The sequence below is a fragment of the Apostichopus japonicus genome, chromosome 10, assembly GCF_037975245.1.
Source record: "Apostichopus japonicus isolate 1M-3 chromosome 10, ASM3797524v1, whole genome shotgun sequence".
Lineage (NCBI taxonomy): Eukaryota > Metazoa > Echinodermata > Holothuroidea > Aspidochirotida > Stichopodidae > Apostichopus > Apostichopus japonicus.
In genome coordinates, this window is record NC_092570.1 from 13,453,643 (window position 1) to 13,476,069 (window position 22,427).

The window sequence follows — 22,427 nt, forward strand, 5'->3', positions numbered from 1 at the left end:
CCACAGTCAGTTCCAATTCTCTTACCAAAGGATCTCCCTGTCACATTGATGCCACAGTCAGTTCCAATTCTCTCATCAAAGGATCTCCTTGTCACATTGGTGCCACAGTCAGTTCCAATTCTCTTATCAAAGGATCTCCCTGTCACATTGATTCCACAGTCAGTTCCAATTCTCTTATCAAAGGATCTCCTTGTCACATTGGTGCCATAGTCAGTTCCAATTCTCTTATATACCAAAAGGACCAGCACGGCAATGTGTCGTACTGATCCCAATGTATGATACCAAGTCTCTTAAATCAAAAACCGTTTTGTCACCTTATATAACTGATTCGTTCTCTAAAGATTCTAAAACCGGTAACGCCAACACGTGATCCCGATTATGATAAAGAATTGGTGCAGGAATGTTTTTAGCAGCTACCAATCGATTAAGAGGCATTCTGATACCGTAATCCAAACAACGGTATGAGGACGTCTTAAAGACGACGTCTTCTGACTAATATCTTCAATTCATTCCAAAATATCATCAGTTGCATGTATTTTAATACTTAGTCATGTACTTGAAAGCGAGTCCTCATCACCAGATGGGTGGGAGGGGGGGGGGGGCTTAAAATCTTCAATTCGGGACCCTAGGACCAATTATGTCAGTGTGCCTCATTTTCATATCATCTTTTTCTTCATTTTGCCGTACGTACATTTTGCAAGTGAGAGTACTTTATTCTTGTCTCATATATCCCTGCATGGGCCTCCTAATTGATCCCGGGCTCCGGTGCCGTGCCCCCTGACACGCTCCCCCCCCCCTCACGTCAGACGTGCTCAAACGTAAACTTTTGACGATTCATGAATATATTGTAATGTCAGGCATTGGTTCACTTGTCCAAGAAGTCGTGGTGTCTTACAAAATCTGGTAAGCACTGATTTAAAACGGTTTTCAATGATACTATATTATAGGTATAAAAAAAAAGATAAGTAGCAAGTATATAAACTTTATAACAGTTACGTGCAACATATTAAGTGCTTAACGTATTGAGAAACACAGAAGCCGTCCATATCTCGCTTCCGCCTCTGGTTTCGTTTGTGAATAATTTTCAATTTTGAATATTATGTATTTTTGAACGGAAAAAAATGTAATGCAATACATGGAGACTTTATATACATAGAAATGTTTCTGTCAAGTTCCTTTGAAAGTGAATGCACAAACTCAGTTAAAACACAGTATCTGTGTAAAAGGATGTTAAGTTGCGTTGGTAAAAATATCAGCAAAGGACTAAAACAATATGTTTGTGCGCGTGTGTGTGGGGGGGGGGGGGCGAGGTGGTTCTAGTAATATCATAGGTGAAGAATGAACAAAAACAGAAATTGAATTATTGCAATAACAGAGCAACTATGAATTTGTAAGTATATACCGATACACTTTGTTTTACAAGGTCTGACCATTTTTTCAAACCATCTTTTACAATCATATGCATTGTTTTCTCTTTTTTTCCTTTGAAAATCAATAAAGCGACTTGATTTGTGAAGTAGAAGGGTATCCAATGTGTCATTTGTAACGCAAAAATATGCTAATTCAATTTTGTTTTGTTATATGTCAGTTTCTTATAGGCATGAATTTTTATAACTCCATTAATACACTATCACTTTATTCATGCTATTATGTCTGCCAAACTGGATTATGCCAACCCTCTTCTATATGGTTTACCAGATAATCAGCTTCGATTGCTCCAGCGAACGCAAAATACAGCAGCCAGAATCATCACACGCTCAAAGAAGTTCGACCACATCACTCCTATTCTTCGGCAACTGCACTGGTTACCTGTTTCCTACAGGATAAACTTCAAGATCATCCTGCTAACATATAAAGCCCTGCATGGATTAGCACCAGAATACATGAGTAGCATGATCAGTCGGAAGACCACCACCCGCTCTCTCCGATCCTCAAATCAGCTACTGCTCCATGTACCTAAGTGGAAACTCAAGTCATTTGGTCAAAGATCGTTCTCTAATGCCGCTCCTACTCTTTGGAACTCACTTCCACTGCACATCAAGTCGGCACCCAACGTTAACATTTTCAAAAACGACTCAAAACACATCTGTTTTTGACTGCCTTCCCTGAGCACTAGCGCCACTGAGCATTGGTTTTCCTTTGGATATTGGCGCTATATAAATTTGCATTTATTATTATTATCAACCAGACCGCATCCGTCACCTTCCCATCTCATGCAGTCTGACTACAGACCTACCGTCTTGATCAGATTCCTCTAGGAAAAGAGGGAGTGGGAAAGTTGTTTAGTAGAAATTTGAAAAAACATACCACAGCCTCTATTGTCGTTTTATGTTTTGTTTTTTTTGAATTTATTATTTATATATTATGCATACAAGAACCCATGCAGCGCCGTTACGATGCTATGTGCTCATCTTCTCGGCATAACGAAATTCCCGGGATCCCCTCATGTGGCGTTACGAAAGCCCAGGGTCCATCTATCTGGCATCATGAAAGTCGTTAAGCTCAAACCCGTATAGCAAGGAATTCTGAGTTGGAGGAAACCAAAACTTTAAGGAGTGGCACCAACAATTCCAGAAGGAGTATATACTCTACTCTTGTGCTGTAACTTGCAGAAATGTTTACAAAGATGTATGCAATTTATGGTGTGTGTGTGAAATAGTGGGAGCATAGAAGTCTGTAGGGTAGGGGTGGGGGAGGCATGGCCCCTTTGTCCACCTATTTAGCATAAAACCAATCAAAACAACTGTTACGTCACATGTGCAGCAGGAGAAATATGAATAGTAACCTTTTATAAGCCTTTTTTGGTCCATACGTATAAGCTGATCATTGCGAATACAGTACTCGACATATATACATACTACAGAAACAACACAGTACAAAACTGGAGCCCAGAATCATATGAACAACCGTCCAAACCGGGAATGGGGGCGTTCGTCTGTAATTCCCAAGGAAAGCATCTTTCAGACTAGATACTAAGTACATGGTTGTCTCGCTGATATTTCGTCTTTCGAAGATATTTCTGGAGTTACGTAATATATCGTCGATGACAATGACAGCTAACATCTGTTCGGTCGTAAAACCGTACGATATACCGATCTGTGGACACAAGGGATAGATTTGTTATGAACCAACACAGGAAAACAACAACGTGCTGAGCATTGTTAAATAATAAACCAAAAATGATTTCTTAATCTTTCAGTGAAGTCACCCAAAGATTGAGCATGGACCCGAACTTATCCAAACAAATTTGATCCATTCTCAACCCCCAGCCTCCTGGCATAGAAACAATAAGCGTGTGATCATGATGGTGTTACGTCAACCGGGGTATCTTAATTCCCATCGAAAGGTAACATATACTGCATATGATGCGCATTATGTTGGTTAATGTTTGTCTGACTTTTCGTTATCCTTCCGTGTCGCTCTCTCTCTGTATCTCCTGCTCCTGAATCTGGATTTTTACTTCAAAAATGATGTCACTTCCATACCTTTAGGTATGGAAGTGTTTTAACTTTTATTACGCATAGATACTACGTTTGGAACTACTTACTTAATTCTTAACATTTTTTAAAATTTATTTTGTATTTATTTACTACGTTTAGGGTTCTATTTTTGATCGTTTAGTATTGGGTGTTTATTACTATCTGTTTTAGGCTTTTACAATTATTGTCTTACTGTACTATAGTTTCTCATACTTATTTTTATTTAAACATTGATTATGACTTAATCTATATTACTATATTTACATACTTCTGAAGATGGTTTGGACTATATGCGTTTTAGATTTTAGTATCGTTTAGTACGAATGTGTTTTATATATTGTTGCTTTTGGCTTTTTCATTTTATGCCTTATTGTTTCTATAAAGTTAATATTTTGGTTTTGGTTACTCTATGTTTTTAGGTTTTACATTTGTAAAGCGCTTTGAGCAGCTTTGCTGATTATGCTCTATATAAATATTACTTATTGTTATTATTATTTTTATTATTATTATTATTATTATTATTACTACTACTATTATTATTATTATTATTATTATTATTATTATTATTATTATTATTATTATTATTATTATTATTATTATTATTATTATTATTATTATTATTATTATTATTATTATTATTATTATTATTATTATTATTATTATTATTATGATTATTATTATTATTATTATTATTATTTTTATTATTATTATTATTATTATTATTATTATTATTATTATTATTATTATTATTTTTATTATTATTATTTTTATTATCATTTTTATTATTATTTTTATTTTTATTATTATTATTATTATTATTATTATTATTATTATTATTATTTTTATTATTATTATTATTATTATTATTATTATTATTATTATTATTATTATTATTTTTATTATTTTTATTATTTTTATTATTATAGAGATATAAGCATTCCAAATAATTTCGTAAGTCAGATTATTAAGGCTTGGTGTGAAATATCTTTTAATAATCCAACTGATAACTACGGTAATCAATTTTTGTGGAATAATTCTTACATTCATATCAATAACAAAATTGTGTTCTATAAGTTTTTATATAAAGCTAATGTCAAGTTTGTGAGAGATCTTTTGGGCGAAAACGGGAGACCTTAACCTTCCACAATTTTCGTACTAATTTTAATCTTCCAATGTTTCCTTTCACTATCTATACCGGTTTAATTAATGCGATTACTTTGAAGTGGCGTCGAGTTTATGTTCAGAATTTTAATTTCTCCAATTGTAATGAGATTTGGCTGAAAAAGGTCTTACATTCCAACTCTACTTCCCAGTGTGTTTATTCCCGATATTTAGATAAAGTCGCTCAGATTCCTACCGCTAGCCGTAAATGGGCTAATGTGTTCAACAACTTGACGACTGAAGATTGGAATAGATTTTGCAGTATACCGTGGGCAACAGTTTCCGAATCAAAAATCCAATATTTTCAGTTTAGAGTTTGACATAGAATAATTGGGACCAATAAACTTCTTCATATCATCGGGAAATCCGACTCTCCAAACTGTACCTTTTGCGATACGCATATTGAAAGTATAGAACATCTGTTCTGGGAGTGTAGTGTGACATCCACTTTTATTTTAGGGGTTGGGACTATGTTATTAAATAAGCAATTCTTCTTCTCCAAGAAGGATATCCTTCTTGGTTTCGGTGTCGATGTAGCTCACCCATACAATTTTCTTATTTTATATATGAAGCATTTCATATTTCAATGTAAATTGAATAAATGTATTCCTGTTGTAGAGGATTTCTTCTATAAATTTAAGTTTACAATAAGTGTGAAAAAGTATACACAACATCGATATCGTAGTAAAAGTAAAGTTAACTTTATGCAGCTTAAACAAGCCTTTAGGACATGTGATTCTCTTTTCCATTAATCTCGTTCGATCAATTGTACTGTTTATTAGAACAACTGTTATTGTGTTATGACGTTTATTTAATTTGAAGCATCTAGTATGAAAATATGAAGTTTGTTAATTTTGACTGAAGTTATAAATAAATGGAGGGGAAAAGAAATATTATTATTTAGGTCGCATCATTCTCTATGATCTACTTACAGATGGGGAATTCTTTGTTTAACCTTTTCATCATTGAACATGCTGTCACGCATACGGGGAGGAGGGTGGGGGGCGGGGAGGGAGGTATACGAGAAATATAGACGAACAAAGAGTTGAATCAAACTGAGGTTTACTGTGCGTATATTACATTCGGTATTGTGCGTCCACTTCCAACAACGGCCTTTCCCTGGGCTCTGCCTCGTTTTATTACCATTGAAACGATAAATTAGCTAATATACAAAAGAGACATTGACGGCATGCATAAAATACAAAAGCAAACAGATTGGTTGTATGCTTAAGTGTTACATACCATGGGCGGCTGTATATACAACCTGTAACAATAGATTCCTACAACGCTATATCGTTTGCCTGGAACAAACCTAACACACGTATACATATGCCCGACCTATCGCCTTTCATGGCCTAGCCCATGTCGTGACAGGAGGGACCCAAAAGCGGAAGCCTGCCAAACCTGCAGCTTACTTCGAGATGCGCTAAGGTTTAATTATTAAAGTCTCTAAATGTCAATACCTGCAATTATCGTTTGTTGTTTAGAGTCCTCCATTTCAGGTTTAATAAAAAAGAGAGAAAGAATTTACACTTTCTCTTTCCACGTCTACTGAGTCTCATCTGCATATCTTGTGTGCCCATACTTCTACTGAATCTCATCTGCTATCTTGTGTGCCCATACTTCTACTGAATCTCATCTGCTATCTTGTGTGCCCATACTTCTATACTGAATCTAATCTGATATATCTTGTGTGCCCATACTTCTACTGAATCTCATCTGCTATCTTGTGTGCCCATACTTCTACTGAATCTCATCTGCTATCTTGTGTGCCCATACTTCTATACTGAATCTAATCTGATATATCTTGTGTGCCCATACTTCTACTGAATCTCATCTGCTATCTTGTGTGCCCATACTTCTATTGAATCTCATCTGCTATCTTGTGTGCCCATACTACTACTGAATCTCATCTGCTATCTTGTGTGCCCATACTTCTACTGAATCTCATCTGCTATCTTGTGTGCCCATACTTCTACTGAATCTCATCTGCTATCTTGTGTGCCCATACTTCTACTGAATCTAATCCGATATATCTTGTGTGCCCATACTTCTACTGAATCTCATCTGCTATCTTGTGTGCCCATACTTCTTTTATTATCTGCACTAACGATTCGATCATTTATTTTAACTCCTGTATTATTAATACATTAAGTAAGTCGTGCTATTTTTGGAGTTTTTATACGCCCAAACGCAAAATAATTAGTTTCACTTTGAGAGATGGTTTTCATTAAGTGTTCTCATGTACCGCAATTAAATGATTAATCAGCCTAAAGTTTGCTAAGAACAAATGACTTTGCTTGATCCCGTATCTGTACATGTACAGATCTGACATATACGTATATTTTGCAGTATTAATGACATCCCATTTGTCTAGTGCTTCCGAGACATGACTTACTTCTCGCTTCTTGTTGGCTATCACAATAACGACATCGTCATCACAGGCACTGAATTTCCATTCATTTTGACGGAGGTATTTTGCATAGTTTGTCGCCGATATCGATCGACTGAAAATAGAGAGAGAAAGAGCGGGAAATGTATAGAAGTAAAAAACACAAATTTGTTGATAAATTTGTCTTCTTAAACAACAAAGAAATGTCTTGCAAAATGTAAACAGATGACAGAACCAACAAACAAACAATCGAAAAACAACTATAATTAAATAATTTCGTTCCTTCAATCGGACATTCTGATTGGTCATCACATGCAGGCACATGTGGTGTTATATAGAACAAACTAGAACTTACCTCCTTGTAGGTAACGAAGATTTTATCGCTACCGAGACTGTGAATCCCGTACCATCTATCGGACATTCTGATTGGTCATCACAGGCACATGTGGTGTTATATCGAATACTCTCTAAAATTCTGTTTATCTTGTTGACTATACAAAATGCAAAAATTAGAATCAAAAAGAAAAAGAAAATATTGAAAAGTATCATGTGGTTGATAAATTTGCTATTTGTTCAGTATACATACTACACACCTTCCGAATAATTCATATGACTTGTTAAGAGGAAGTATAGTTATCAAACAGTACTATAATAAGCAAGCAAACATATGACACATGTCGAAAATGATTTTTCGTTTGTGGCTCCTTATTAATGATGTTTCGTTTGCGAGGCAGGAGACTTGAACAAGTCTAATATTGACCTCAAAACGCCACTACTAATTATAGTTGTGGCGGTTTTCTTTTTATTCTTTTGTACACTGTATTCTTGTTTCGTTCGCCGAATTAAAAGTAATATTTTCACATGTCGCATTAAAATATGAAATTACATATGATGCAATACAGACACCTGTACGATAATTATGGAATTTACGTCAAAATAATGTACGCGGTTTGCAGACTCTTATATCACGTGACCTCTCTCAAAAATAAACCTGTTTTAAGGTTCCAGCTGTATACATGCGTCAGAGTGGTTACAATGATTCGATGATAATACATACGTCTTACCTTCTGGTTCGTGTAACACGTGATCAGGATCACATATCCATTTTGGTTCGGTTAGGTCGCCACCACATAATTTAAAGTCTAATCTGGGATTCGGTAGTTCAAATGCCAGCGACTGCAGCCAAGGATGTAGTGCTTGCAAATAACACAGAGTCATCATGCAGAGAACTAACCGAACAGCACATAGCATTGTCACATCTCTACCATACAGGGGGAGTCATGCTGGTCAGCATGTTCATGTAGTTCCGATCTTGTCGCGACTATTCTCTGTGCAAAACCATCGCTATGTCCAGCGTTTTCGTTCCAATTTTGGTTTCTTCAGGTAAAAACTTGATTGGTTCAACAATTTCCTTGACGGTGAGTTAACGACCTCTGTTTGAAGATAAAAAAAATTACATTATTGGTGAACAGCTGATATATGGAAAGATTTTTTTTCGACGAAATGCTTAACAAATAGGGGATAAAGACTGACAAAAACAATGCGAAAGGTAAAGTAGTATCATGCAACTGAAAACGTGTACTAAAGTAAATTAAATTTAAAAACTTAAAAACAAGGTTTCGTCGTCATCTCCTTTGCCACTGTGGCCGTCACTGACATTGTCATCGTCAGCTTCATCTTCATCGTCATCGTTTCATCATCTTCATCGTCATTGACATCGTCATCGTCATCGTCGTCACCGTCACCGTCTTTTTCAGAGCCTTTGTGACCGTCATTGTCATCGTCATCTTTTTCTTTATCGTCGCTGTGATCGCCGTCGTCCTATTCAGAGCTCCCGTCATTGCGGACGTCTCTATAAGCATTGTCTGATATCATCATTTTCGTGACCGTTATCGTCATCTTCGTCTTCATCGTCAGTGTCTTTGTCATCCTTTTATCATTTGTCAAAGCCCCCCCCCTACCCACTCCCCCTCCCGGCCATTGTTGTCGTCATCGTCTGTAATCATTTTCTGTAATCATCATTGTCATCGTTATCATCGTCAATATTAGTTCAAGCATAATGCAAGTAGGGTTTCACTATCTGACTATAGTTAAACATTCGACATGAACGCAAGTAGAGCGTGCAATTTTCATGCAACTGATGCAGGTATAACACTTGTAATAGATAACAAATATTGGACCAGTAACCAAAGTATGTAATTGCCCTCATTACGCTCTTTTTCCATCCTAATAATATAACTTCTACTGCTACTGAGTAAAATTATTATTATTAAAGCATAGAATCAGAACGCAAAAAATACCATATTTCTCATCTACAATGCGGTAATGGCTTTGTGATTGTAGTTTTGTTACACTATGTGTTTGACATTTAGAAGAAGATTTTAATTTTGATAAAAGGATTTCTCGGGTCGCGGTTTGCACATGACCAGTATGGCGGTCTAAATGAAACTAATGGATTGGGTACATGTCGTCTACGTAATACGGCACGCCATAAATTACTGAAAGTCACTGTAACGTTACAGTCCTCCCATGCTTTCAGACGAAATTATCTATAGCTTATTCATACACACATATACACACAACACACACACATATATATATTTATATATGTATATATATAGATATATATATATGATTATATACATATGTTTATATATGTTTTGCTGACGAAGGGGACCGAAAATTCCAATATATTTTCTAAATCATTACTCCTTATTTGTCAATAACATTAATATATATATATATATATATATATATATATATATATATATATATATATATATATATATATATATATATTTATATATATATATAGAGAGAGAGAGAGAGGCCTATATATATATAAATATATATATATACATACATATATATATATATATATATATAGGCCTATATATATATATATATATATATATATATACACGTAAACATGTACAACCAAATATTTTATATTTAAATGCGTTAGAAGCGGAATATTTAAATGCTGTCAGATTATCTATGAAACCTTTGTTCAATGTCATCTCTTGACCTTAACTGACCATTAGGGTGTTCGAATTACATGTCCCTTTTGCAGTACAGCTTCCGGCGCATATAGCTGATTTACAACGAAATTAACGAAAAAAAATGGAAGAAAATGACAAGATGAAAAAAATGGATCCCAAAACGAAAGGTTACAATGGGGTGGAGGTAAAAGTAGAGGTCGAATCAAGACATTGGCCTCTCTCATTTCCATATTTAGAGATGATACAGTAATAAGCCATTACTTTCAAATATTAAACATCACATGTATTCCAGAGATGAATTTTCTATTCCAGATAAGAAAGAGAGAAACAAATGAAATTTTATTTCCACAAAAAGATTTTTTTTTATAAAGTGAATTTTGAAATTTACATTACCCCTTTAAATTGTTATCCCTTCCTTTGTTGTTTGTGTCGTCGTTTTTGTACATCTGTCAATACTCTGTTTTTAGCCAGATGACTTATTTCGACCTCAATCGATTTGAGACCAAAGATAACGCTCCGAGAGTCAATTAGAACACATTGTTAAGACAAAAGGTTTATAGAGCAGCGGTGATTTCTGGCAGGTATCAACGCCAGTGTCTATAGGCACGACGGAAATATAGCGTGATGTGGGATCGATATTGGTTGATCAATTAGACGTGAGTTTATTTGCGCCTGTGATGGCCAACGTATACAAACTGGGACCGACCGTAGATTGCTAGAATGACAGATGCTAGCGAATAACGATGTTATTTCGGCTGTATATAGATTGATACGTATACTGTACAAAGTCACAAGGCTTACATAAAAACTATTTTATCTTTAACAAAAGCAGACACGTTCAATGAAATTTAACTCTCTAACCATAATTTTCTTTTCTTAATCTTCAAGAGTCAGGTCGGCCCGGGACAATCAAATCACCCGTTCCCTCTTTAAACTCTTCTCATTTTTCCTCTAAAGTACCGTTATATTATGAAATAAGAATACACTATTAATTCATAATCCCATAGATTGCATGGCCCCCCCCCCATATTTTCGAGGGCTATCTGGTTAACCTAGAGCTCCGAACTGTAGCACTTCTGATTCCCCACCCCACCCACCCACCCCCTCTTGTCAGTAATATAGTTGACCATTTATTACTCTTAAAGATATCCGGTAACTTATTTAGTTTATAATGTATACTATATGGTATACATTATTTGATTTTTTTTCTTGCTATTATGGTTGACAGATGTCTATTAACAAGGTTCATTTTAATCCTTATTCCTTTCGCTCCTTTATTTCCGACCATTTTTCTCACAGTTAATTTAGATCAAATGTTTCCTATATCAACAATAAATATCTGCATAAAGTGACCAGTGCTTTACATGCATTCGTTGTATATAAATATATATATATATATATATATATATATATATATATATATATATATATATATATATATATATATATATATATATATATATATATATAAATGAAAATCGTAATGAGCTGGAAAATCAAGAACAGTGAAAAAACTTTCAGCCTCCACCGGGATTCGAACCACGGGCCTCCCGCTATATATATATATATATATATATATATATATATATATATATATGTTAATATATATATATACATATATATATATATATATATATATATATATATATATATATATATATATATATATATATATATGTACAATAATGATGTAACATCCATCAAATTGCAACAGTCTTGACGGCGACACACATTAGGTTTTATGAAACTCCTGAGTAAAACAAAAATATCGATATTAGTTAATTAATATAACCCTTAACATTGTCTGGTACCAGATGGTAGCCACCAAAGCATTTAGAAAGTAGCACCCAACTGGTTGAAACAATCGACCGGAAATTAAAGACGGTGAAATGTTTTTTGTTTTTTATCTTTTAAGCTATATCTATATACCGGTTCGTGCTTACCGAACTGTTACCCTTTGACATAGATATAAAAGTCCAAACGAAGCCGACCAAAAAAATAAGAAAAAATCCAACCCTACGGCAAATTCATTATAACTTCAAACGCTTTTCAGACCTATAAGACGTTTTTAAAACTACTCGTGTGATATATCTAGGTCAGATATCGTTTTACGGTTGTTACTTTGCCGGAGAGAATACAAAGAAAGGTAGAGGATGGGGGACTGAATGTAAAGAAACCCACGACTGAATGTTTTAACCCCGACTGACGATTCAGGGAGGCTATACACTTCTCCCCCCTCCCTCCCCCAAATTCCAACCAATGTTTGCATGCTACTGGGTAAGAATATGAGCGTTATTTGTTGCTTTCCTTCAAATTCGCCGAGATTATGTATTGGCTCTACAATACTAGTGACAACACAACCAAATAAACATTGACATTGTCGCGGCAACAAACCCTAGTCTACTTAGGACACCATAATTCTTTGGTTGCTTACACTAGGTACTTCGAGAACTCTTACATTACAAGGCAATTAGCTGCTATACATAAACGCAGTGCTTTAAATATACAAGGCCATTAGATGCTATACATAAACGTAGTGCTTTAAATATTACAAGGCAATAAGATGCGATACATAAGCGCAGTGCTTTAATTTTCATTAAAAGCCTTCGTCTTCTTCGCGGCACGTCTGCACTGCGTGATCTCTCTAATAAGTATTAGATGTTAATGTTAAATGTGAATGTTCTTGGATTTATAGCGTTTAAATAGGTTAATTCTCAATCATTAAAATGACCGTGGATGACAAGAAAAAAGTACATCAACGAACTGTCATTTGGGGGCAGGATTTAATATATTAAAGTACTTACTTCACTAGTGACTTTAGGCGCAAATTGCGAGAAAATGGCCTTTAAGCATCCGCGGTTCTTCAATTGAAGTGACTGGACTACTTAGTCTACCATAAAGACAATTAACTCAGATCCTTTACAATCCCCTCTCAATAAGTAAACATTTGACTTTTACAGGCTGAAAGGAAATGTGTTATTATGCGTTACACATTTATCTAATTGGTGCTGCATGTCATCATAGGGTGGTGTTTTGTTGTTCATATGTAGTTAGACGAACATGTTTCGATTGATTTATTAAAATAGATAAAACAATGGATTACCATCAACCATGTATGTCTGTATTGAGGAAGTGACGTCACAATAAATGTAGCATTAAAGAAGCATCAATAATTTAAGGATATATTATCACGAGGTATCTTTAAAACCGGGAATAACAATAGAAAAGATAACATTGTTCACTTCTCTCTTGTTTCTTGGACTATGACATATCAAGATTAAGATTTAACTCGCCCAATAGTAAAGTAATAACTCTAAACATATATCTCTGGAACTCGAGACTGAAACATGATATTTTGCTTTAAAACTACATGTTGGATTGACTTTAATCTCGTCATATAATATAGTAATAGAAAAGATATGGTAAACCATGAACGCATGCTCGTTATTTTAGACCACCAAAAACATACCCCAAAAAGAGAATATTGGATAAGAATAAATTTCGGAAGTTTTATAATGGAAATTAGAATCGTCCTTTACAACACTAGATGTATTAGATACAAAATATTCAAGTACAAATAATTTAAAAAAAAATAATAATAATAATAATAATTAAAAAAGCTTCTTAAACGTTAACCTTTGTACTTTTTTTCTTGGCTGATCCTATCATCCATGATGGTTTGATCAATTATTGGTCCAAATGTAATAGTTTTGTAGATAAACATTCAGAAACTATAAGATAAAAAACGTCGATTTTGTTGCGATATATACCCTAAATATCATCAGCAGCTTCCCGGCTTGTTGGTGAGTCTTAAAACAGACTCGAATGATGTATATAAACTATACTTTTGGCAGGCATTGAAGACTCGCCTGGGATCGATGGTGGTGTCTAACACTTCTATTACACCTCATTCGAAACTAGGTCAGATTACCGGCATTAGACGTTTATTTTTACGTGAGTCTTCACACCCTTTAATCAAGACAACACAGTCAAATAAACCGAGTGTAACGATACAATACAACCTCGTTCAGGCTGTTTCCGCCTTATATGACTTATAGGCTTACTTGTGTCTAGGGCCTAACCGGAAAATTGATACTCCCATGCAGCAAAATGGGATTACATAGGTTGACGAAATTAAATATATGTAACTTTAAGGGTCGGACAGAGAATGTGGTATTGATAATTGAAACTAGCATGGAGAGCCTGAACCCCAGGTTTGAAACCAGTGATCGAAAAATGTGTTGAACTGGTTAAAGGTTTATACCATATATATGTGTCTTCCGAAAGACCAATTCATTTAACAGGGAAAAAAACAAACAACCATATCACAAGAGAAAAGATAATAATAGATTATAGTAATAGATTATAGAACAAAACAACAAACTTATAGCAAACCAAGCGTGTACTTGCCAAACAGTGAATGATGCTGTGTTAAATTACAAACAGTTATTCAACCACATACTATTTATAGGTGATGATGCCATGCAACGATGGCAACTGCATTAATAGACAAAACCTATTCCAATTTATGTTTTAATATATCCCGGATGAAACTAATTACTTAATGTATAAAACAACTATTATATTGATATCGTGGTTTAATAAATCCTCTGTCACGAGATGTTACAGCACTTCTACAACGAGATAAGGGTCACGTGACTATTGATATTGCCAGTTAATCACGTAACTGACCTTGATGTAAAATGACACATCATGGCTTATAATGAAAATAATCAAATAGCACGAACTTTTGCACACACAAAAATATACACATTTAGACTGCTTTCTGCGCTATATAAGAGAGGAAACGGTTCCTTGTTGTTATTAGGGTGCGCACTGTTACCCACTTAAATGGCCTTCATGATGTCAAACATGACACATCATGGCTAATAGTGAAACAATCCTATCATACGAACAGATTAACAAGAACGAGAAACAAGGATAAGGTTAAGGACAAGAACAAGAACAAGAAACAAGGACAGGAACAGAAACAGGAACAGGGTGACAAGGAGAAGAACAGGGACAGGAACAGAAACAAGAAACAAGGAGAAGAACAAGAAACATAGAGGATAACAGGAACAAGAACAGGAACAAAGAAACAAGGAGAAGAACAGGGACAGGAACAAGAACAGGAAATAAGGAGAAGAACAGGAACAAGAACAAGAACATGAAACAAGGACAAGCACAAGAAACAAGGAGAAGAACAGGGACCGGAACAAGAACAAGAAACAAGTCCTGAGAAGAACAGGGAGAGCGGAACAAGAACATGAAACAAGGACAAGAACAGAAACAAGGAGAAGAACAGGGACAGGAACAAGAACAAGAACAAAAAACAAGAACGAGAACAAGAACAAGAACAAGAAACAAGGACAAGAACAGGAAAAGGAACAAGAACGAGAACAAGAAACAACAACAACAACAAGAACCAAAACATCAACAACAGGAAACAAGAACAAGAACCAAAACAACAACAAGAACAAGAAACAAGGACAAGAAGAAGAACAGGAACAGGGACAAGAACAAGAAAAAAGAACAAGAACAAGAAACAAGGACAAGAACAAGAAACAAGCACAAGGACAAGGACAAGAACAAAAACAAGAAACAAGAACTAAAACAAGAACAAGAACCCAAGAGTATGCTCCTATATATATGCATACGGGAAATGCATTAATATTATTTAAACTGTCTGATATACTCAGACTAACTACCCGTATGTTTTCCTATACAAGAAAAATTCATTTCAAGTAGTTCTATAATATGAAGTGTGTTGCCCCGATATAGCTGGCATAGTATAATAGTAATAACGTATAATCATTCCGACGAGTTCTCAGTTTTGTAGCTAACTGATGCGCGAACTTCTGTACAGCATGCGTGTTAGCCTTATTTTCTAGGTTATATCTATAGACTATGTTAATTTCCTTAATATCACACTGACATTAAATTTTGCTGAGCCATGTTTTGCTCTGAAGTGCATTTGTGGAAATAAAGGGTTTGTTGCGAAGTTAGAACGATTCTTGAGTTGATGAACTAAATTTAAAGGAATTGTCTGTTGGCAGATTTGGATACATTGTTCTCATATTTCTTATTTTTCTCTTTCTAACCATATTGAAATAGTCCCCATTCGACGTTTAAATTTGGTTTTCAAATTCACCAGTTTCTCACCAAAAACACTGTTTGTTCGAACGCATCAATTTAGTGGATGACGTAGTGCCTGCAAATAGACAAAACGAGCGACTTGAAGTTAGCATTCCCATTTCCGCAGCAAATACACTCTTCGCGTGTTCACGCACCGGTGATTGTATATTATAATATATTACGCACGCATCGCGAACGTAGGTATACAGCCTACCATGCCCACGTGGTACGTACATAGCGTTGCACATAATACACTCTCACACTCAAACCATAATTCTTAAACCGTTCTTCGAAATCGCTGAAATAAAATTCACATATTAACTTTACAGTAAAAGGAAGCTTGAAAAGTATTTGGAACATTGAAAGATCGATATCAGAGCAGAATGTAGTTACCGAGAAGCTGAGGCTTCGCATAACTGGCCGATTGTAAACGTTAGAGTAGCCTATAGGTTGTGATCATTCTTCAGATTGGAGGTGGACAGCGTAATGTATAAACAACAAGTTATCGTCTGTTACACAAAACTCACCAATTCACCGATGCACTAAATATATGACGGCTTAACGATATTTTTAAAACATATATAATTTATAAGAAATTTAACCGAAAATTAAGGAAGAAATTAATCTGTATTCAAACGCGGTTTTTTGTTGTGATTACTTAAGGAACTGTATGGAGCGTGGGTTATGTCGCAGTATGCATTTGCGAAGATGACGTCAAGTTCGTTACTGTTCAAAGTATATTTGAAATATTCATCATCAACAATTAAAAAATCATTTCTCTGTCAAACGCAACATTAGCGTTCTCATATTTTGAAAACATGTTTGGAAAATTATTTAGCGTTTTTTAAGGTTACTTCTAAAGCCTACCAGACATTTCTTTTATGTGTGGAACCAACAGTTTGAGTACTCTCCGAACAGGAGTTTGTGTGTCACTACCAAGTTGGGCCAGTGATCCCCAGATTGACTCAGTACGGTAAACCTCCTCATTCGTATGCTGATAGATTAGGTTACTTTGAGTTAAAGACGTATATAAACTATTTTAATGGGCACGGTACGCGTGTATATTAATGGATTACTCGAGGTCCACATTTATTTTCGACATGCATGATGGTAGACAGAACACTGGTCCCAGTTCGTGTCGTAATTCTATACCACTCTTTTCTTTTGTGAGAAATCACATTTTAAACAAATGAGTCTCATCAAATCTCGGGACTACTTAGTTGCACACATACCATCAGGTTGTTTCAGCACAGATGCAGCACAAAACTAAATATGGAAACACAATACTTTTATGTTCTCAAATAACAGGTTTTACAATACATCTTCAAATTTGTCATAGGACAGGAGTGTGTTAAATGTCATCAAGTTAAAAAGAACCTGTTGCGGTGGGCCAGTGAAGATAGCAATGTCTAAACTCATGTGAAAAAAAGTATTTTTCCTGCTAAAAAAATACGTCCGCCCCAAATTCCAAATTCCCGCCCACAAATACACATTGCCATATTGTGCATTATTCTTTCAGACTATTTCAGGTATAGGTATGACTCACCTTGCATTGGAACATGCTGGGCAAAAAAAAATCAGAAAAATAGAGATATGATGCTTTTACTTACGGAAACATGAACATAAAGGACACGAAATAGAACAGAAAATAACAAAACAAAACAAAGTAAAAGAAAAGGTCATCTTCAGAATGTATTGTTTTATCAGGTATATACGGTAGCCTTTATGATCTTTCCTCCCTTGTAGATATAAATTTGGCCTTTCTTTTTGTCGAATTTTGAGCTGGTTTGCCCGCCGCAACAATTTACATCTCTGAATTAAATCAATATAATCAAGGTGAATTATTATGACTTGTTGCTGGGAATAAAAAATCTTGTATGCATCTATTCGTCCAAGTAAACGTTGGCGTATAGGCCTAATGTAATTACTTCGTATGGAAATATACCGCGTATTGGCATGACTGCGTATAGCCAGCACCATTAACACTCAATGCGACACTTCTAATAATAAATCTGCATACTTATTTGAGAACAAAGTCCAAGCAATCTGAGAGGTGATAAACACTTCTCTTTTTTTATTGTCCTACCCTGTCCAGATATATATGAGGATGGATGGTTTTGTTTGAAACTTTCTGTCTAGTCTAAGTTCTTTACAATGATTTCGTGTTTTTAATCAATACGAGCTTCTTGAAATTCTATACTTGCGTGACAATCTCTCAAGTTGCGACAGATGGTTTAAACAAAAAAAAAAGAGCTATCAATTAAAATAGCTTGGTAAAAAAAAAAATTGTACTGGAATGTGATGTCAAAGTATATCGGTACGTTATCATGTTGGAGCTACCATTCTTGAATGGTATTTATATATATATATATATAGGCTATATATATAGGCTATATATATAGGCTATATATATAGGCTATATATATAGGCTATATATATAATCTATATATATAGGCTATATATATAATCTATATATATAGGCTATATATATATATAGGCTATATATATAGGCTATATAAACACATGATGAGAACTGCGACTCAAGACTAAGTCATTATCATTGGACTAGAATTGTGAAATACGACTCACATACATCTATATACAATTGCGCAGCAATATAGAAATCAAAATTGTTGTGATCATTTTTCAGTATGGTACTTTGTTTATATCATAAGATTCCTGCATCTCGTTTCTGTTATATATTTCATTCCGTTTTATTTTACTTTCATCTTCATCATCTCATTCTTATTTCTAATTTACAATCTTTGTCCCAGCGATTCTTGAAAAGAAGAAAAAAGTAAGAAAAGAAAGAAGTCGCAATTTGTTGTTTTCACCGATTGTTGCAGTAAGCTTCATTGGATACGCCTATATATCGTCTACATGCGATAACATAAACGTTCATTCTACAAAAAACACAAGCAAACAAAAAAACAACCTTATAGTGGATCACGTGAGGTCTAATTACTTCTTACTTTCTTGCTTCTTCTCGATTAACGTACATCCAGTGTGTGAGTGTTAACGTACATCCAGTGTGTGAGTGTTAACGTACATCCAGTGTGTGAGTTTTAACGTACATCCAGTGTGTGAGTTTTAACGTACATCCAGTGTGTGAGTTTTAACGTACATCCAGTGGGTGAGTTTTAACGTACATCCAGTGTGTGAGTGTTAACGTACATCCAGTGTGTGAGTTTTAACGTACATCCAGTGTGTGAGTTTTAACGTACATCCAGGGTGTGAGTTTTAACGTACATCCAGTGTGTGAGTTTTAACGTACATCCAGTGTGTGAGTGTTAACGTACATCCAGTGTGTGAGTTTTCCTTGTTTATCGTTTCGGTATATATTTGTGCTCAAAGCAACTATTAGGCCGATCACGGTTGGCGGTAAATTAGATCAGCGGACAAGATAATTTGTTTGCATTCATATGAGATCTGCACGTAAAGCTAAGGAAGTTCCTTGCAACCAACAAGTGAATAATATAGATGTGCATTGAATCGCGATAAAGATAAAATATCTCTGGGTTTTCAGCTGGTAATTGCGTTTGCCGATACCATAGGTATATATATATATGTTTATATATGTGTATGTATATATGTTTATATATGTATATATATATATATATATTTATATATATATATATTTAAGAACACATAGCGAACTACTTACAATACCTTCACAACAACAAATGTGTATATATATTATATACACACAGAAGACGCTAAGAGCGACAGTTATAATTGTCATTAAATCATTAGAAATGCAGATGGTTTCTACCATTACTGTATAGGGGTACAATACTTTGCAATGTTCGTGAACGATGCATTAGTTACTGGCTTGAAAAACAGAGAGGATCTGTTTTCGTAAAAGGGTGACTATAGGCAGAATTTTGGCGTCTGTTTTTATGTTCAAGAAAAGCATGATTGTTAACATTGATATTTAGCCCTTCCGGTTTTTAAGATATTCAGCTTTAAAATGTGCTGAATCTCTGGACTGCTCCTTCAATACTGTTTGTCCTTGACAAATTTTCTATTTCAATTTATAAAAGTCTTTTGTTCCCGTTCATAAAAATTTTTCGTTCCAGTTCATAAAAGTCTTTTGTTCCAGTTCATAAAAGTCTTTTATTCGGATTCATCAATCTTCTTTTGTTCCAGTTCATAAAAGTCTTTTATTCAAATTCATAAATCTTCTTTGGTTCCATTTCATAAAAGTCTTTTGTTCAAATTCATAAATATTCTTTTGTTCCAGTTCATGAAAGTCTTTTGTTCCAGTTCATAAAAGTCTTTTGTTCAAATTCATAAAAGTCTTTTGTTCCAGTTCATAAAAGCCTTTATCTCCAGTCCATATTTTTTCTATCTTTATTCAGTTACAAGAGTGTGCAAATAGATTTTATCTAAAGAAGAATATATTCATCTTTTCAAGACCCGACATCTTAGTATCCATTATCATTTTATAAAATAAAATGCTTGGTTTTCATTACAGTTCCTTATGCTAAGTAACTATAGGCGTATTCCTTTCCGATGTGGCGTTACCGTGATACAATTATCTTTACAGTTATACGTTGCAGTTCAATTCTCCTGTAGAGCTGTATGCACTTTTGGCACTTAACATAATCACGCACTGATGCAGATTAAGTGTGAAATATATTCAACTATGTGTTTTTATATACCTGATGCGTTGCTCAGTAACGCTGTTTTATGGTTCATAATACAGAGTCCACAAAATAACATCGAGTAAATGAGACTTACAAGGATCTTGTTATTTTTGTATATCTTTTAAAATAAAAAATATTACAATTTGGGATTAAAATGTATTAGCGTGTGTACAAGTACAGCAAGCACATACGCTAGAAAACGGCTATACGGGTCCTTGACTTACTACAAGTCGGTTAAATATATGAAGTGGGATGTAATGCACAAACCTGAAAGAGAAGGGAGAAACTATAGCCAATGTATTAAATAATAGCCTTATACAGAAACGATACGTCACGTGTATTTTTGTTTTGGTATCACGTGACCTGGTTGCACGACATAGCTATTATATGATCAGTTGGACTTCAAACCTGAGAAAGAAAAAATTATTTCGGTTTTAAGAAAAGTACATGTGGGCTGTGTATAAGACATAAGTGAAAACAAATTGTCAGTTACTCTTTTCCTTATAGCGCATAGTTATTTCAAAAGGGACAGAAAAACTCATGATTATGATGCATGCATCATATACCACGTTATACAAGTTGATTTGTGAAGCAACGTGAAGCTGTCTAAACAATGATTGAGTAATGCTCTCAACAACAATAACAACAACAATTAACGACTAAACATACGAAAAAAATGATTTAAATGCTTTGAAACAACTGTTACGGCATTAATGGAACAAATGTAATGTAGATTACATGTTTACCTCGCGTGGAGAGAAGTGACGTTAATACATAGATACTTTATCATAGCTCTTTTAAACCATGGATGGTTGGTTACCAAATATTTGCGTTTTTATATAGGTATGTTTGTGGCGTTTATAGGAAGGCATGTTCCAAATTCGTTGATACTGTAATGAGCAAGAAGTAATTTCCAAAATTTGAAAAGCATTACACAAATAAACAACCCCATCCCCCCCTCCCCACCCCCAAGACAACGAAAACAGAAACAGGGTAAGAAGACAACATATATAGCATAAAATAAACTGTGAAGTAGGTGAAGTTCGGAAGTCACAGTAGTTCCAAACTCCTTGACATGAATGATTTTGCGAGACACAGTGGCGAGACACTTTCGTCTCGTTCTGCTATTTATCATTTTGTCTTCACGTCAGAGTCAGAAACATCCAATTCCGGGATACATCCTTTCATTAAGCTCGACTAAATGTATACACTATCCACATACATCACGTTAACAGCTGACATGTTTCTGCAAACGTTCGTCCATGTGTAAACATTCACAAGTAAATCACGTGGTACGAAAAGATTTTGCTAATGCTAGCCGGTTATACAAGCATTTTTTTTGCTGTTGTAACATAACAAAAAGGATAGAAAGTTCGCACTTTGAAGGTTGAAGTGTTTTGGATAATTTTTACATGAAGGACGTAATTTTACAAGGTCGTGTTTATCGACAAAATGAAATGGGGAACATGCGGATTAATTTCTATTTCGCCATGGTTATTTATACATATATATACATTTATTTATATTTATATATATATATATATATATATATATATATATATATATGTATATGTATATATATATATATATATATATATATATGTATATG

The 22,427-nt window shown here is 34.6% G+C and overlaps 1 protein-coding gene across 3 annotated transcripts in view; it reads right to left on the reverse strand.

Moving 5' to 3' along the window:
* Positions 1 to 2,350: 2,350 nt before the first annotated feature.
* Positions 2,351 to 22,427, reverse strand: part of LOC139975188 (uncharacterized) — a 31,977-nt gene continuing 11,900 nt past the window's right edge. For 2 of the 3 annotated variants that reach the window (XM_071982876.1, XM_071982874.1), the window contains 4 exons: positions 8,097 to 8,465; positions 7,388 to 7,523; positions 7,039 to 7,147; positions 2,351 to 3,096 (listed from right to left, as the gene is read on the reverse strand). In XM_071982876.1, coding sequence (XP_071838977.1) covers positions 2,824 to 3,096; positions 7,039 to 7,147; positions 7,388 to 7,523; positions 8,097 to 8,283 — 705 coding nt within the window. In that variant the 5' untranslated portion in view covers positions 8,284 to 8,465 and the 3' untranslated portion in view covers positions 2,351 to 2,823. Of the gene's footprint in view, positions 3,097 to 7,038; positions 7,148 to 7,387; positions 7,524 to 8,096; positions 8,466 to 21,153; positions 21,227 to 22,427 lie in introns of all 3 variants that reach the window. The other variant, XM_071982875.1, reaches the window with a different exon arrangement.